This window comes from Halichoerus grypus, chromosome 7 (genome assembly GCF_964656455.1).
Source record: "Halichoerus grypus chromosome 7, mHalGry1.hap1.1, whole genome shotgun sequence".
NCBI classification, from domain to species: Eukaryota; Metazoa; Chordata; class Mammalia; order Carnivora; family Phocidae; genus Halichoerus; species Halichoerus grypus.
The window spans coordinates 128133157-128150993 of record NC_135718.1 but is presented as its reverse complement, the minus strand read 5'-3'; the positions used below and the strand labels follow the sequence as shown (position 1 = coordinate 128150993).

The 17837-nt window shown below is 56.7% G+C and overlaps 1 protein-coding gene and 1 long non-coding RNA gene across 7 annotated transcripts; one reads left to right on the top strand and one right to left on the bottom strand.

The window, feature by feature from the left end:
* Positions 1–3103: 3103 nt before the first annotated feature.
* On the bottom strand, positions 3104–8473 carry GPR37L1 (G protein-coupled receptor 37 like 1). The gene is made up of 2 exons (XM_036086707.2): positions 7698–8473; positions 3104–4551 (listed from the first exon to the last, which is right to left on the bottom strand). Exons 1-2 carry the CDS (start codon positions 8325–8327, stop codon positions 3748–3750), a joined length of 1434 nt encoding a protein of 477 aa, XP_035942600.1. The 5' UTR covers positions 8328–8473; the 3' UTR covers positions 3104–3747.
* Positions 6227–14258, top strand: LOC118532277 (uncharacterized). Of its 6 annotated transcripts, none has more exons than XR_004915625.2 (5): positions 10060–10389; positions 11082–11208; positions 12728–12933; positions 13090–13198; positions 13814–14258. It is a non-coding gene; the product is annotated as an uncharacterized LOC118532277 (long non-coding RNA). The 6 variants fall into 6 exon arrangements; XR_013449923.1 differs by having other exon boundaries at positions 12728–13016; XR_013449922.1 differs by lacking the exon at positions 10060–10389 and adding an exon at positions 6227–6778 and having other exon boundaries at positions 11147–11208; positions 12728–13198.
* Positions 14259–17837: the final 3579 nt, after the last annotated feature.

Below are 17837 nucleotides of genomic sequence, written 5' to 3'. Positions count from 1 at the left end.
GCATCCCGATGTGTGCAGGCCTGAGCCTCTGGTTCTCAAGAGTCCATTCAGAACCCCACCTGGCAGCCAGAGCTGGCCCGAAGCCGGAACTCTGTCCCCACCCATGATGAGCCAGTTTCTTGTCCTCTAGGGCCTTTAGGGCCCGATGGCATCCCTCCCTCCCTGCTCCCCTCCTAGTGTCAGTGCTCCTGCTTTTCTGGGAGAGGGTGTCCCATTATCCCTCTGCCCAATCTCAGTCCTCTCCCCCACTTGACCCCAACCTCAGAGCTGGTCCCCCCCTCCTCCTCGCCCACAGCTGCTGTCGTAGAGCCTTGTGGGCCCTGCTTACCCAAATCCGGGGCCATCTTGACCCAGTTTTGCAGCAAGCCCCGCCTCCCCCCTGCTTGCCCCCCCCAGCCTCCCTCCCCTCTGGAAAATGGAGCAGGCCCCTACAGCTGCTCCATGCCCTCTCGTCCTGCCTCTGTAGGAAGAAGGAGCCACAGGGTTTGCTAAGATCTGGGAGCAGGGAGCCCAGGGCTCAGAGTTCTGAGCCTGTTGGTTCTGAACTTCACCAGCCCTTTCTTGGGGCCCAGGGCTTCCTCCTGGAGGCACTTTTCTCATCAGAAATGACTTGCCTCAGGGGAGTCTGAGGAAAGAACGTGGATGGAATTTGGCAAAGGGAGCAAAATGATTTCAGGGTGTCTTCCAGCTCTAAGGAATAGGAAATGTGCCCCCTGGTTAAGGAGGTCGGAGCTGGGGCCAGCCTGGCCCTGTGCTCCCCCTGCTGCAGAGGCGGCCCCTGGCCTGGGAGGCCGGAAGAGGCCTGTCACTCATACGGGGAGCAGGACGGGGGCAGGGGTCAGGTTGACCTGCCTTTCCTCGTCCTGAATCCCCCGATGAGGGGCAGCATCTGAGATTAGCAGGATGAGCTGGTGCTGAGCAAGTAGGCATCTTCCTACCGCCCTGCCTGCACACAGCAGGTGCCTAATAGGGCCTGAAGACCTTGGGAAACTTGGGGCAGGGAACGGACTTGGGCGTCTATCTGTAAATCCTCATGCTTGGGGCCCTTCGAAGCGCCAAAGCCTGGATGAGTTTTGAGAGTACCCTGGCCAAGCGTACTCTGTAGTACTAGAGAATTCATTTCCCAAAAGGAGGAAAGGAAGAAAAGGTGCCAGGCGTCATGCCAGATGCTTTATGTATCTTGTCCCATTTAACAACTGTAGTCCTCTGAGAGAGGGGTTATTCCCATTTTATGGATGAGGAAACTGAGAGGCTCAGTAACCATCCAGTCTGATTGGAGGGAGGCGATTCTCACCGCGAAGCGCTGGTGCTTTCCTAGCGGAGGGGGGAGGCTCAGTGGGTTGCCCTCCGTCCCCCACCCCCCATCAGGGGTCTGAGGGCTGGTCTAAAGTCCACCCTGAGGGGGAGGGAGAATGTCTGCGCTGCCTCTGAGCATCCCAGCTCAAATCCACCGCCCACCACTGTGCCAACCTGCTCCCCCATCCCAAGCCTGGGACCCCTAAGCAACAAATGCCACATTGTTCCCCCAGCTGGCCCAGGCTGGAGGGACAGTGGCTCTTTCCCAAGGCCCTGCTGGCCTGCTGACTAATCTTGCAAGCCACTCACGTTGGCAGGCGTGGGAGGCCGAGGTGGTGGCAGGGCCCTGGAGACACCATCCCCCCACCTCTCTTCAGCTCTGAGCTGGCCAACCAGCAGGAGGGAGAGACAGGGATGTGTGTGTGTGGGGGGGTGCCCTCTGGAAAGGCCTCCCAAACAGGATGCTGAGGCTCCCCCCTCCCCTTTCCTCAGCCTTCCATCCTCAGCCCTCTCCCGGTGCCAGACTTTACCTCAGTTCACCCCGGGCCCCCTCCCTACATCCCATGGGAAGCTCCTGGTGAGTCTAGGACTGGGGGTGGGAGTGGGGGTAGAGAGGAAGTTGGGGGGTGTGGGAGAAATGGCCTTGGTGACCTCAGTGCCGCAAGCCTGCCTGTGGCCCCCTCTCCAACTTGCCCCCCACCCACCCATCTTAAGTTTCTACAGACAAAGCCGAAGGCTCCAGTCGCTGTGGCAACAGGTCTGCTGAGAGATGGGTGGGTGTCATTCCTCAGCACATGGCGGCCTCATCACTTAGCAACGGCCTCCCTCTCTCTTGGCGTCACCCATCCTGGGGGTGGGTGCCAGGAAGAGAGAACAAGGCCATTAAGATCCCCAAGAGAGGGGGGGGAAGGAGGCTTGGGTCCGGGCCGGGCTGAGGCCAGTGGGTGTGGGTGGGGTAGACAGAGGAGAATGGGGCCCAGTGCACTCAGCAACCACTGTCCCTCTTCATCCCGGGTCCCTGGGGCCCTTCCAAGGCCCCCTGTAGAGGTTCTAGGTAGACCTGGCAGCCAGAAGTCGCTGGTGGGACCCAGAGCTGCACTTTGGATGGGGAAGGGTGGTTCTGAAGGAAGCTGGGCTTAGGAGGCAGGGAGTGATTTGTGGCCTAGGCCAAGGTGTCCCTTCTGGTTGACCTCGGGCCAGCTTCTCTGGGCCCAAACAAGGTTAAGGGGGCCTTTGCAAGGGCCCCAGAGGGGGACCCGGTGGAAGTGGGACACCTGGGGCAGGACCAGCAGGAGGAGCTGAAGGGTCCCTGAGGGCACAGGATCGAGCTCTGGCTGCCAGGAAGGGGGTGTGGTGGGGGCAGGATGGGGGCAGACGGGGAACAGGCAGCTGGGCCGTCTACAGGCAAAACAGTCTGTTCTAAGAAACTGAACAAGAGCAGCTCTCTCAGAGTCAGAGGGGCTGGAACCCCCGGGGCTCACAGAGGGAAGGCTGCTGTTTTCTCTAAAATGGGGGCTTTGTGGAGAGCGAGGAGCAGAGGTGGGGGCTCCAGAAGCCTTTTGACTTCCCAAGGATGCTCAGGCTCACGTCAGGATGAAGACTTAGTCTCTACTTCCCAAGCCCTCCCTCCACTCTGCCCCTCAAAAGCCATAGGGCTGTTGGGCTGGGCAGGATATCAGCCACAGGCCAGAAAGGGCCAGAGGGGGCCAGGAGGAATCCCCCTAGGGTCCCACCTGTCCTGGAGAAGGGCCAGGTGCATCTGGGCACTGTCAGGGTGTAGCACAAGAAACTCCAGTGGGCACAGGGATAGTTCTACCTAGTTTATTGTTTTTGAAGAAGGGCCTGCTACAGAGGGGGACCCACCAAGGGAGGTGGGGACAGGGCAACCCAGGATATGTCAAAGAAGGAAGAGGAAGGAGAGAGAAATCCTCTGGAAGGAGGGGAGTTGCCAGGAGGAAGAGGAGGTGTCCAAGGCTGGGGAAGATCTGGTCCAGAGAAGAGCCAGGTAGGGCTGGCCCCCAAAGGACCCCCTATTCTAGGATGGATGAGTGTCAGGAAGACACTTAGAGAGGGCCCAACTAAAGTATAGCAGATTCCAAGACAGAGACAGGTGAAGTTCTGGCTCCCGGCTGGAGGGGAGGGGGGGGGCAGAGGGGCGGGGACTGAGAGTTTCTAGGCAGTTCTAAGGACCCGGAAGCATCACCACCCACCAGTTGAGAGCCCAGGGCTGGAAGGCCCCACAGAGTGACAGGGAAGGTCCTGCTGGGGGAGGGGGCTTTGCTGTGCCTAACCCAAACCCCGGCAGGAGGAGCCAAGTCCATCACTAGAGAGCAAGACGGCAGAGAAGCGAGACCTATGGGGGCAGAAACACCAGACCCAGGCTTGGGGGGGGCGCCCTCCCCGCCCCTCTGTGCCCCTGCCCCCATGCCTCCCCCAGGCTGGAGCCTGGCCTCAGCAAGGCGTGCCCAGGGGCAGGAGTGGGGGCGACTCCCTGGGCTTGTGGAAGTAGATGGAGGAGGGTGCGGCGGCCTTGAGCTTGGTGTCCGAGGCGCGGGCGGCTGAGGCGCCGCCACACCCCCCCCAGCAGCAGCAGCAGCAGCCCAGGAAGGCCTGGCCCAGCGGCCTGCAAGTGCACAGGAGGAGCACGGGCGTGATGGCCCCCTTGGAGAAGGCGGAGAACTGGTTGATGAGGCCCAGGAGGTCTAGGGTCTGGCGAGTCAGCTCCGTGGAGAGGTAGGCCACCACGACGTTGCAGACGTTCTCGGGGAGGGCGCAGAGGGCGTAGACCACCGTCAGGCCCACCACGGTGCTGTTGAGCTGGCTCTCACACTGCTCGTGCTTGTCGGCCCGGCACTCGGGCTTCCTCCCCGGAGGGCCCCGCACCCGCCACGTCACCAGCTGGCAGGTGACAGTGAAGAGGATGGGCAGGCAGAAGTAGCAGCCGAAGTACCACCACATGCGGGCGTTCTGGTAGGTCATCACCAGCGAGTAGAGCGACTCGGGCAGGCTGGCCGACGGTTTCATGATGCATGAGTCCAGGGTGCCCGTGGTGGGGGCAGGCTCCTGTGACAGCTGCCACAGTAGGAGCTCGGGCATGGCCAGGATCACGGAGCCCACCCAGATGACGGCCAGCTTGGCCAGGATGGATTGGCACCGCTCGATGGGCCTCACCTTGGGCAGGGTGCTGGTGGCCACGTGGAAGCGGTCGATGCCCAGGGCGCAGAGGCTGAAGGTGGTGACTCCCAGTGAGGAGACCTGTGGGCAAAGGCGTGGAGGAGAGGAGCACGTGGTCAAAGCCAGAGGGCCTGGGGGCGGGGGTGGGGGCTGGGGAGAGGGGGGAGGGTGCCTGGTCTCCAGCCTAGACGGGGAGCTGAGTGGCAAGTGCAGAGATGATAGGAATGACATTTAGTGAGCATTTCTCACACGTCAGGCATCAGGCACTTCACACCCTGTCACCAAATCCTTGCAGCTGACAATCCCACACGGGAAGAAACTAGCTCAGGCAGGACAAGTGACTTGGTCAATGGCAGAGTTGAGGTCCACGTGCAGACCGGTCCCACTCTTTCCACCTTGCTTCTTTGCCTCCTGGGTGAGGGAATGAATGGCCTGGGTCCCACAGACCCTTAGGCTCTCTGAGACTTTGAAAAATCATCTCGAATGAGGCATCAAGACAAAGACATAGAAGTTCTGGGTCTTTGCAGGTCCTTCCATTCCCACATCCCATTATGTGCATCAGGTGAAAGGTTTTTGAAACATGGCTGAGATACACACACACACTCACATACACACTCACTCTCCCCATCCTATCCAGAAAAGCCCAGGGCCTGGCTGTGTGGGGAAGCAGCCCCCCTCCAAAACAGCCTGGGCCCACCCTCCCGGATGCTATTCATTGAGCACTGAGGAAAATCACCCCGGGAGCCAAGAGAAAGAAGCCAGAGCAGCAGGGGAAGAAAGTGCCAGAGAGAAAAGAGGAAGAAAAGAATCCTCCCAAGCTGTCGGGTGATGCTCGACCACACTCAGGGATTGTGCTCAGATCCCCCCTTCTGTCCAAATTCTTCCCTCTTCTGGCCAGGGGAACACAATCCCTGGCTCATTAGCACTGCCCCCAAGTGATCTTTGTGAGAACCCACGCCCCTCCCTTGGCAGGGGAGCCCTGCGGATGAGCAGCCTTTGGGGCTTGGACAAAACAAAAAAAAACAAATTCCAAGTTGTCTTCTCCTGCTCCCTCCTGGGGTCCGTCCTGGGATCCTCCCTATAAAAGTGTTCCAGAGCAGGGTATTTTTTTTTTTTTTAAGATTTTTTTTTTTAAAATTTATTTATTTGACAGAGAGCACAAGTAGGCAGAGCGGCAGGCAGAGGGAGAGGGAGAAGCAGGCTCTCTGCTGAGCAGGGAACCCGATGCGGGGCTCGATCCCAGGACTCTGGGATCATGACCTGAGCTGAAGGCAGCCACTTAACCGACTGAGCCACCCAGGCACCCCCAGAGCAGGGTATTTTAACTCGTACTCCATCACCTAGCCTGAAGAGGGGGCTCTACCAGCTCATGACCATCTCCATCCTCTAGGAGGTGTGGAGCCAGTAACCTAGGAGGGTGGAGGCCACAGCCTGGGTGTTAGGTATGTTGAGACCCATAGTCAGGCATGGCCAGGCTTCCATGCAGACAAGAGTTCCCATATGTCTGTCCTCCTCCTCTCCCTTTCCTGGCAAAACCCAATACTTACTGAATTATTTTATTTTATTTATTTTATTTTTTAAAGACTTTATTTATTTATTTGACAGAGAGAGAGACCGCGAGAAAGGGAACACAAGCGGGGGAGTGGGAGAGGGAGAAGCAGGCTTCCCGCCGAGCAGGGAGCCCGATGTGGGGCTCGATCCCAGGACGCTGGGATAATGAGCTGAAGACAGTCGTTTAACGACCGAGCCACCCAGGCGCGCCCTTACTGAGTTATTTTAATGCTAAGGACTTTGTAGATATTACCCATTTAATCCTTCAAGAATTCATTCAGATGGTTTTTATTATTATTATCCCCAACTTACAGAGGGCAAAACTGAGGTATAGACAGGTTAGGTCACTTACCTAGGTCACTCAGCTAGTGAGGGGTAAAGCCCGGTTCCTCACCTAGTCCCTGTGTCCGGCCTCTCACGGGGCGCCTGGGCTCTGCACCCCGCAGGATAACTAAGACGCCAAGCCTAGCCCCAGTTGCAGGATCTTCTTTGAGGTTTGAGTACCTTTGGGCCCCGGTTAGGTGGTCTCCCCGGGTTGGGAAGGACATGAAGGGCTGCACCAACTGCTGAGCCTCAGGCTGTCCAAATATGAAATCATCACTAATATACAGGGAACTGGGGACAGAGTTGGGAATAGGGCCCACATGCCTGATCCTGATTCCTTCTCCACCCCGGGCACATCACCCATGGCCCACAGCATCCTCCACGCATCTGGAAGACAGCAGCCTTCACGGGGAGGCCAGTCACTCCCGTCCTCGTGAGTACCCACTCCCCTCGATGTAGCCAAAATTTAAAAGGCTGCTTGCTTCTTTTGTGCTCCTGTGCGGACATGGTGGCCGGCCTTGCTGGGTCTTGCCTAAATGCACAAAGATTGGTATATTTTTGTAATGTTTTGATTAAGGTGTCTGTATATGATCTACACCTCCATCATCACCCATGCACCTGTCTTAAGGTGGAAGTCCCCAGAGGTGAGGATGATGGTTTACTTTGGAATTGTAGAAGAAACCTGCCAGAGGAGCCATCTGGTCTACCCCATGGTTGGGAGCTAAGCGAACTGGACAGGAGGCGTCACCTGCCCAGTGATACCCAGTGTGTCAGAGACAGAGCTGATACTGAGCCCCTCACCCCCGGGCTCCGGCACCCTTTCAGAGAGCAACAACCATCACAGTAAGGAAGGGACTTTCTTTCTGGTGCTTGCATTCATGGGGAGTGGACACTGACTTGATTTTGGGGGGCGCTGCAGGAAACTGGGATCTCCCTTCACACACTGCTTGGAGAAGCAGGATATTCAGAAGTAAAGAAGGGCAGGGCAGCGGCAAAGAGGGAGAAAAGGAGACATACTGTGGACAGAGCGATTTCCTGGGTGGACAAATGGAAGGGGGTTAAGGAGGGGAGGGGACGGTTCAGAGCAAAGAGAAAAGGGGAGAGATTTGCCTTGAGGCTGCTCCCGAAGCAAGAGACCGGGCTGGGGCTGGCCCCCAGAGCTCCTGCCCACCTCCCTGCTCCCCTTAGCTGGCTGCGTTTACCTGAGAGCCACCAGGAATCAATGCAGCACCTGTCTCCTTGCCCAAACGGGATGAGAAGCGAGACAGAGCACCAGGCCTCTGGGGTCCTGCGCACCCACAGAGCCCACTTCGGACAGCCCAGAGCCAAGCTCCGACAGGACACACACTCACCTCCATGAAGGGCACGGCCCGGCAAGAGGCATCGCCCAGCAACCTCTGCTTGGTGAGCTCATTGAAGATGACCACCGGGAGGCAGAAAAAGAGGACCAGAAAATCCCAGAGGGCCAAGCTGGCCAGGATGGAGTTCCAGGCACTCTTCAGGTAGTAGCTGTGCCACACGATGCACATGACCGACAGGTTTCCCACGATGCCCACGGCAAACACCACCAGGGCCAGGAGCATGATGGCATAAGCTCTGTAGGAGCTGTCAGTCACCGGGTACAGGGGGTTCTGAATCTGCAGCCTCTGGCCCGGCGTCCCTGTCAGATTGCCCCGAGGCTCCTGGCCGCTGCCTGCCGTGCCCCCATCCTTGTCTGGGTTGGGGCTGGTGGCCACCAAGGGCTTGGAGGGCTGCAGGCCAGCAGGGTGGATGGGCCGGGGGTACTCGGCCCACTCCTCGGGCACATACTGCTGCACCCCTTTGGCCTCCTCATCCTCGGTGCCTCTCTTGGACCGGCTCTGCTGCTCCTGGGCCTCGGCCCTGTGCCGGCCCGCGGGCAGGGCGGCACCCCCAGAGACTCTGCTCAGCCCCGCAGCCAATAGCACGGCAAGAGAGACGGCCAGTGGCCACAGCTGCCGCATGGCCGGACGCCTCCCCGAAGAGCAGGTGAGGGCGAGGGACCCAAGCGCTGGGCTGACCGGAGAGAGGCAGCGGGCCGCTTGGTCCGCCTCCAGTCAGGCGTCTGGCATCACCAGCCTGCTCCAGTAGACTCGGGCTGCTCCCTCCCACCGGCTGGCCAGGGGCTGGGCAGGGCCCTCTGCTGGACATAGAGCACTCTTTGCTGCCCTCACACATCTCGCCCTCCAGGACATCCTCCTCGGCCCCACAGGGCGGCAGCAGGTCAGACCTGCGGGGCCCTCGGAGGCCAGCTGCTCCCACCACGGACGCCAGAGAGGGAATGTGGCTGGCCTAGGGTCCCACGGTGTGCAGAGGCCGAGCCGGGACTGAAACACGGGCCTCCAGACTCGGCCTCAGGAGACACTTCTCCGGCAGCTCTTCCGTTTGAAACCGGACGATAACACTCGGTGTCCTTTCTCAAACACTCACTAGCAGCTGGCTGCCTTCCCCACTAACCCTCACAACCGCTCGACTGGGCAAAAGCTACCATTACCATTTTTCAGGCTTGCAGAGGTCAGTCACTTAGCACACAGCTAATACATGGTAAAGCCAAGCCCAGGACCCGGATCTGACTCCAGAGCTTGTAACTCAACAGGCACCAGTCCATCTGCCTGCCTCGTCAGCACATGAACTCCCCGCAGAAAGCAGCAAAATCAAAACTTGAAAACCACATTCTGATCCAGACACGTGATGGATGGACATTTGCAATAACCAATATTTACTGAGCACCTGCTATGCTCCAGACAGTCAGAAAACAAAAGGGTGAAAGACCTCTGCCACCAAGCAACATTCCTTCCGGAGGGGAAAAGGAACATGTCAATAAGTAATTATAATTCAGTGTGATAGATGTTGTGAATGGCAAAGGACAAGTCGCTGAGGGAACCCACAGGGGCCTGGAGGGATCTGGAAGGCCTCCCAGATGAGCGGGCGTTTGAATGGTTCCTGAGACATGACTGTGTCTGCCAGACAGATGATAGGGAAGTCAGCGCTCTGGGCAGAAGATACCGCAGGGCTACGGCTCAGAGATGTGACCGGGGCAATGCCCCTGAGAGCCAGCAGGAATGTCAAGGAGGCTGGGATGCAGGGGACTGCGGGAGAGAGCCTGGGAGCTTGGGGCAGGGAGCCTGGAGAGGTCAGCAGAGGAGGGACCAGGAAGGACTGTGTCTGCCAGGCTGAGGGGGTTCCATTTATCCCAAAGGCAGTGGAGAGTGTTACAAGCTGCTGAGCAGAGGAACAGTGACTTGAGCAGGTTATTTCGAGGGTTCCCTGATGGCCAGCTGGGGTCTCGGCAGGCAGCCGGGAGCTGGAGGATGGAGGAGGACAAGAGGCAGGGGCACCCTTTGGGAGGCAGCAGTCTGGAGGGTGGCAAAGAGCAGAGCGCAGGAAAACCGCCAGCCTTGGAGGGCTCTGGCTGATCCCTGGGCATGGAGTAGACAGTGAGACACTCACCTGTGCGGGGAAGAATGTGGAGTGAGGGTGGGAGAAAGCCTCGGCTTTGCGCTCGTGGAACTGAATGGGCCACAGTCATTCGGGTCAAGATCTGGGAAGAAATGATCTGCAGCTCCCGAGAAAGGAGAGAGAGGAGGGTGGAGGCGCGGGTGGGTCAGGGGGCCAGAGAGGGTGCAAGCACACAGAGGGGAGGGTTCGGGGTGAGGCCCGAGGAGCTCCTCACCCACAGGCAGCCCCAGGAAGCGGAAGAAAATGGACTAAAAACAAGGAGAGGGCCGGCCGCTGTGTTCCGCGCTGTGTCCCGCGCTGTGTCCCGCGCCTCAGGGCCAGAGCAAGAGAAGAGCAGCCGGACCTCTGGGGCCCGAGCTGCAAGTCACGCACGCACCCAGCAAACATCAACCAGGGCCTCCCAGGAGCAGAGCAACTTGGAAGTGACTTTCCTGGAAGACTTCCTGACCAGGAAATCCTCCACACCCAGAGGGGCCCTGAACCTGCTGCATAAAAATAGGAATCCCAAGAAAAAAAGGAAGAGGAGCAAGAGAAGAAGAGAAAAACACTGACATACCCTCAGACAAGGTCAGGGAAGCATCTATGGCCTTTTAAACATTTTTCTTTCCGGCTTCTTACTGTTCATCCTTTTCATGGGGACAGGGGGCACAGGTGGCTGAAGGACTGACCATGTCTGGGGTTCAGAGTGTCACAACAAAGAGGCAGAGTTTCACCCAGAAGTTAGGTCAGCCAAGGACTCAGCTGTCCCCCTTGTTGCCAGCACCCCCCTGGCCCGCACCCCGCCCCCCCAGCAGAGCGGAGCAGCCAGGACTCAGGCTCACATGCTCGGGAAGGGTGGAGGAGGGGCTGTGGGAGATGCACCGGGCACCCAGCCCTCATCCCCAGCATCCTGTGGTCCACCCTCGGAATTGTGCTTTCTCAATCCCACTGGAGAACTGACCCCTGGCCCTGCCCCCGAGTGAGTCAGCTCCTTCCAAACGCCCATGGCACTTAGGCTGTTGTTGAAACTACCTTCTGCCTTGTGGTGTGGCTATTTTGGGAACTAGGGTCACCACCCACATCGTCACCACTATTTACTGAGCACTCACCAAGCGCCGGGCCCTGAGCTAAACACTTGGTATAATTACCATACTTAATCTTGGGGCTCGGAGAAGTAAAGTAACTTGCCCTGGGACACACAGCTCATGAACACCAGCTGGGATCCAAATGCAGGTTTGTCCAACTCTAAAGCTAAAACTCTTAACCACTCCTTTGTGTAGCCTTACAGACTTTTATCCAGGAGGAGACCCTAAGGATGATCTACACCAGCCTTCTTACTTTTCAGAAGTGGAAACTGAAGTCCAAAGAAGTCAAGGCCAGGCTCTGATCCCCAGTGCTCCGTGTCAGGTACGTGCCAACACGGTGTAGCCCTGAGCCCGGGGCTGGCATGGGGTGAGCTGGGAAAATGTTAGCTATCTTCTTCTTTATACTTACGGATATGCCCCACTGCACTGCAGCGTGTGCCTGGCACGGAGTAGGGACTCAGGAAACACCCACTGGCTGAAAGAGCACCCCCTCTGCTGGTCCTGAGCTTCCCGGGTTCGGCTCCGGCAGCTGGAACGTCAGAGGCCACTAGGTGGAACCAGATGTTCAGTGATGGAAGTTAAGGAAGGCTTTGTCTCCCTCCTATCCTACCCACCCCACCCTGCCCAAGCCCCGTCCTCCGACTCTCCGCAGCTGTCTGAGGGGGCAGTCTGGAGACATGACAGGGTGGGTTCCCAGGGGCTGATAGCAGGGGGGAGGGAGGTGTCACCTATCCCCTCTCCACCGTTTCACCCCACCCCTCCTGAGGGCACCCAGCACGAGTCCCCCAGATGTGCTCGTCTCCTATCCCTGCTTCTGCCTGGGGGGCGTCCTCTGCCGGGCCAGCTGCGAGCGCCTCCCTCATTCATTAAGCACACCAAGCCGAAGGCAGAGGCTTCCCGAGCCCTTAGGAATGTCTCTCCCTGATCCCAGGAATTCCCCATTCTTCTCCCTGGGGATTTCCCCAGTGCTGGCAGAAAAGGCAGTGAGGTGGGACAGGGTGGGAGAGAGACTGGGACTGTCCCCGGCACTGAACGAGGGGAGGGCCTCTGGGCCGCGGTGGCAGTGCCAGCCTGGAATCAGGAGCGAGCGTTTGGGCGAGCGGGTTCCACGCACACGCGCGCTCTGGCTAAGCACACACCCTGGAACTAGCCTGTCTGGGTGTAAGTCCTCACTGGCTCTGCCACTGAGTAAGCTGTGTGTGTGTGTGTGTGTGTGCGTGTGCGCGCGCGCGTGTGTGTGTGCGTGCGTGTGTGTGTGTGTGACTTCGGCCAAGCACTTAACCTCTCCGTGCCTCAGTTTCTTCCCCTGTAACTTGGGGATAACAGCAGGCTTGCTGTGGAGGTGAAGTGAGTCCAGTATGTAAATCACCGGCACGTCGGGCACACAGTAAGCAAAGCGCTCGTGGCCGTGATAGCTCATTTAATTCCCGCAACAACCTTCCGAGGCAGGGCGCTGTTACCTTCATGTCACAGATTTGGACCCTGAAGTGCAGAGACGCGGGAGACAAATGCCGAGCCAGGTCTCCCGCTGCCAGGTTCTCGGCCTGAATAGGGACTGCAGGCGGCACCTGACGAGGGTGGGGCGAGGGGAGGAATAGACACCTCTGACCCCACTGGATCCCCCTGGGCCAGCTCTCCATACTCTGGGCTCCCGGGCCCAACGGGCACTTTGGGGTCCTGCTCTGGAGGACAGGCAAAGGGCCCCAAATGGGAAAGCGTGCTTCTAAAAGTCAAGGCATCTGAGACCTGGTCCCAACTTTGCTACTAGCCAGCCCTGTAATCTCAGTAATCACACATTCATTTATTTCACAAATACTTATTGAGCATCTACTATGTGCCAGACATTGTCTTAGATACCCAGGAAACGGTGGACAGTACAGGCATGACCTCCGCCCTCTTGAGATTCACATTCGAATAAAGGAGGCAGCCCCTGAAGAGACTAACCCCCAAACAGCATGCCAATGAACTGTGAGGATATGGAGGAAAAGAGGACAGTGCCGTGGTGTCTTGGAACCTCTCTGTCCTCCCGTTTTCTCCTTGGTAAAAGGTAAGGAGCATCATCTCGGGCCTGAGGTCTCAAGAGGATGCTATTGCCATGAAATGTGGGCATCGTGAAGGCATTCGAGAAAGGTAAGATGTCTACAATAATGTGTGTCAGTGGTTCACCAACACCTGGAAACTTACTTGAAATGCATAATCTCAGGCCCCTCCCTGACCTGCTCCATCAGAAACTCTGGAGGTGGGCCCAGCGATCCATGTTTCAGCAGATCCTGCGGAGGACGGCGATGTGTGCTGCACTTGAGAAGCGGCGTGTAAGGAATTCCCGTGGCAGCGGGTGGGGGGTGTCTCTGCAGAGTCTCTGGGCTGCGCCTGTGGAAGGGGGCAGAGGGAACAGCAGCCCTGGGAGCTCCCGGAACACCGACTCACTGAGCTCTGGTATCTTCCCGTTGGCTTCCTCAGCCCTTGGCATTCAGTGGATGCTTGATATATGTGTTTAAGAAAAAAAAAAAGAGAGAGAGAACAAATAAATGGTAAGCAGAGTCATAAAACGACTCCCCAAATCCCACTTGCTCTGTGATACCCAAATCCCCTCACTGGGGACGGGGTGGTGAGGAAACCTCCGGCTTTTTCAACAAAAGGAAGACCTACAACTGCCAAGGTGGTCAGTGGGAAGACGTCCAACATCCCCAGACGCTCCTCTCCTTGGGGCATCTCTCACGATAACCTTGCCCAGCCGTGGCTGCTGCCCCCCCCAGAATGCCAGGTTCTAGACACATCTCACCTTTCCTCAGCGCTCTGCAGCACAGCTGAAGCAAGGCGGGAACGTTCGGACTCGGGGGAAAGCTTCGGTTACCACGTTGATATAAACAAAGCTAGTTCCAAGGAATCCGACAATGTGGCCAACAAGGTGTCATTCTACTTTCCAGATCCCAAAGCACCTCCACTGTGGTTCCCAGAAGACAGCCAGCACCAGGACTCAGTACAGGCACTACTCTCTTCCAGGGGTGATCAGAGGTCCTCTCTTGCTTACCTAGACTGCCCTCTGGGTTAGGGTTCCCCCATCAGGATGCTTTAAAGATCAGCCTAACTTTCAGGACCCAACTGGTTGGCCCCATCAGCACAAAATCCCAGATTTTTACATATTGTAGGAAGGGAGTGAGTCATGTTGGAGTTGTTTAACAAAAGTTTATTGAGGGGCGCCTGGGTGGCTCAGTTGTTAAAGGTCTGCCTTCGGCTCAGGTCATGATCCCAGCTTCCTGGGATCGAGCTCCGCATCGGGCTCCGTGCTCCATGGGGAGCCTGCTTCTCCCTCTCCCACTCCCCCTGCTTGTGTTCCCTCTCTCGCTGTGTCTCTCTGTGTAAAATAAATAAATAAAATCTTTAAAAAAAAAAACACAAATGTTTATTGAATGCCTACTCTGTTCCAGACACATAATTAATGCTCAAAAACATTTGTCACTAATAAACAACAAGCCATTCTTTGAAACCTTCTCCTGACAGAGAGGTCACTACCATTCAAGGCAGCCCATTCCCATTTTAGATGCTATAAGAATGTGGAAGTTGCTCTTTTATTAGATATGTGATTCCAGGAAGACCCACCCGTTAGTTCTGGATCTCCTGGAGGACACAGAACGTGCTCGCGCGCACACACACGCGCATACACCATCTAGTGTGAGATTGTCAGCAGACCTAAAATCAGTTCCGTAAGGGGTAGGACTGGCCCCAGCAACAGGCGGAGGTGTGTGAAGATGGCCGGCAGGACAAGGGTGCTTGAGGGCAATCAGCAGGCCTTTGATGAGTCAAAGAAGGCTTCCTAGAGAGAAGTCTCACAGGGGATTTCTTCTGGAGCAGAGTCTGGATGAAAGTGAAGGAGCTGGTTTGGCAGAAAGGAGGTGGGGCAAAATTTCCTGGCAGGAAGGTGGGGAGGGAGGTTTGATTCCAGGCAGATCCAGCCTGTTGGGTGAAGCGGAGTGTCACCCACTGGAGGAGAGAGCTTGGCCCCGGAATCACAAGACCAGGCAGGTGAAGAGCCAGGCAGCAGTGGGGTGAGGCTGAAGGCGTCTGGGAAACTCGCAGAGGACCATTCTCTGTCCTCTCCTGTCTGGTCCTCCCTGGGTGATCCCAGGCACGAGAACACCTAAGTCCCTGACGCACTGGGTTGTTCCCTAAGACACCTCCACTGGATTCTCGTCCCCAGGAGCAGGTTGGAGGGCTCTCTGGAACTGGGACCTGGTTGGGATAAATCTGAGGGGAGAGCCAAGCCCAGGCTGTGGCTATTAGGGGTTTGGCTGCAGCCAGAGGAACATGGGGAAAGCCGCTGAAGTTTCTGTTTAACTTGTGACTGCCTGGGAGATGAAGCAAGCTCTAGACACAGCGTAGTTCCAGGGTCCTGCCCTTTTCAGTCCCCCATTGCCTCCCTGACCTCCCCCCCCTCCCCCCGCAAAAGCCCCTTGCCCTCAGGTGCTGGCGCTGGGGGCCATCCCCGCTCTCCACCCCACACCACACAGCCTCGGGGCAGCCCAGCCAGGACAAGCAGATTATTCATTGCCAGGTGCCCTGGCCATGTCCTTTCTGCTTTCTTGCCCTGATGTCCTGACATAAGCTGCCAGCCAGAGCTCAGCACAAAAGAATGCAGTGTGGAGCCAAGGAGGAGGGGTTAACCCTTGCCTGGGCAGCATCTGCCTGGGCAGCATTCAGGGCACAGGTAGGGTAGGTGTTGAGGGAAAAGAGAGCTGAACTTCTACTTTGTCTTTCTTTTTCTTTTCTTTCTTTTTTTTTAAAGTAGGCTCCAGGCCCAACGTGGGGTTCAAACTCACCACCCCAGGATCAAGACTCACACGCTCTACCGACTGAGCCAGCCAGGCGTCCCTGAACTTCTCTACTCTTGAGTCCTTCTGAGCCCAAGAGCAGCACCGTCTTGCTCTCTTTCTCTGGAGTCGGTGGATTGTCCTGGACACAGCATGAAATCAGATTCACACAAATCACTCTTTCCATAGTTCCTAACTGTAGCCTCAGGCAAGTCGCTTAACCTGCCTGACCCTCTGTTTTCCTGACTGTAAATGAGAATAGTAATACAAACTTCAAAGGCTGGTTCTGAACCTTAAATTATATAACTCGAGTGACATTCCTGACACAAAGCATGTTTTTATTAAATGTCAATTCCCTTCCTGTCTCCGTGTATTCCTTCCCCGTGCATGACACCTGCCTCATGTCTCTGGTCCCACTAAAAGCACTCCTCAAAGGGCTCTGCACCTTTGTGCTCACGATGTGCAGCCCCCTGAAATCTCCACGTCGTGAGGCCTCTGGACCTGCTGCCCAGCCAGCCTGGCCACATAGCCCTGACTCGGGTTGCCGATGGGACTTTGTGTCATGCTGCCAAGATCCCGGGGATCTGAGGGACCCTGGAATGAGCTCAAGGGTCTTCTCTCTTCCTAGGAGGAAAAGTTTCATCTATGCCCACCTTAATCATTGCCCCAAACTAGGGTGGAGAAGGAGAGGATGTTTCAAAGGGAGGGGGACTAAAAGTCCCTGGCTGCACCCCCCTGTAGAACCCACGGAGGAAATTCCCCCATATGCAAAGGAGGCTAAGGACAGACTCAGAGACCCCACCCCGGGTTGGGCTTGTCTCACCCTGGAATCACAGCCCAGCCCGTTCCCCGGAACCAGCAGGGCCAAGCTGGTTGTCCAAGGTCTCAGGGGAGACTTGACCCATGGATGGACAGAATGATTTCTGGCCCCAGGCAAAACTCCTCCCACCTCTGGCTCTCCTTGGCTGCAGAGGTCAGATCTTCCCCTTCTGAATCCTCCTGGGATTCAGGCGTTTTCTTTCCTGTCTAAACCAGCCCAAAAAGTCCCGCGGGTCTACTTGCAGACTCGCTCATGGTTTTGCCTGACTTTGGATCCTGTGATCGTGGGAGCCAAGATGGGAGGGCCTTTGCAGAAGCTACCCTATGTGAGTACCGACTGCGGGGAGGCCGGGGCCTGGTTAACTGCGGCCACCCCAGCGCCTAGCATGGCTCCTGACACAAAGTATGCACTTCATACATATTCATTGTTTTTTTTCTTAGCAGGGCCGCGCAGTCAAGGCCATGCCGAGGAGCTCAGCACCTGCAGCAAAAGCACCTGGCCTCCGGAGGACTTGAAAATGTGTGGATTTCTTCCAAACCCTCCTCCTGGGTTACCCTGTGGCAAACTGTCCCCATCTCCCTCTGTTGAGGTCACTCTAGCACACAGCCCTGAGCTCCAGCTCCTATGAACTTAGAACAACTCTTTGGCCATTTGTCCGTCAGAAATGACAAGATATCCCAGACTTCTCAACACTTGGGCAGGCTCCAGGTAAGAAGGTTGGGAAGACAATACATTGCCCCTTTCCCATGTCTTCCCCTGGGCCTGTCTGACCCACCACTGCCACTTTGGGGGTCCCCACTTAGGACATCCCCCAGGTGGGCCCATGTGACCAAAGTCTGACCTGGCTCCTAGAACTTTGGCAAGATGCCCTTGCCAACAATAAGGAGCACTGTGCCTTCCTTTGGATAGAGAATTCCCCGAGCTGGGACCCAGCCCTCACCCATAAACTTGGGCTTTGCTAGAAGAACTCTCGGTCCCCTTCAGAGCCCAGTATTCACAGGGGAACTTCAATGGATGACACCTCGTTGATATTTTTGTTTGTTTGCTTTTGTTTTTTGGATGAGGAATGGTTCATAGAAAGCTGGCACCGGACCCTGGAGAGACATATTCAAGTCTGTTGCAATCTCCTGGACCTTTTGTCTTTTGCCAATTCTAACCCAGGCGGATGGCATTGGTGTATGTCTCTGTGCTCAATACATACCGGCTTGCATCTCCCTCCATGTTAGAGTTACAGAGCTCTCCCAATGCAACTATATACAGAGATTTACATTTCTTTCTGGAATGGTTGGGCCAGGGGTGTGGTCCAACAGATGGCTAGCAGGT

What these genes read in the sequence shown, in the direction of transcription:
- GPR37L1 (XM_036086707.2), bottom strand. Translation starts at nt 8,327, where the DNA reads ATGCGGCAGCTGTGGCCACTGGCCGTCTCTCTTGCCGTGCTATTGGCT. An exon ending in GGGCCGTGCCCTTCATGGAG is followed by an intron (nt 4,552 to 7,697) that starts GTGAGTGTGTGT and finishes CTTTGCCCACAG; the next exon opens with GTCTCCTCACTGGGAGTCAC.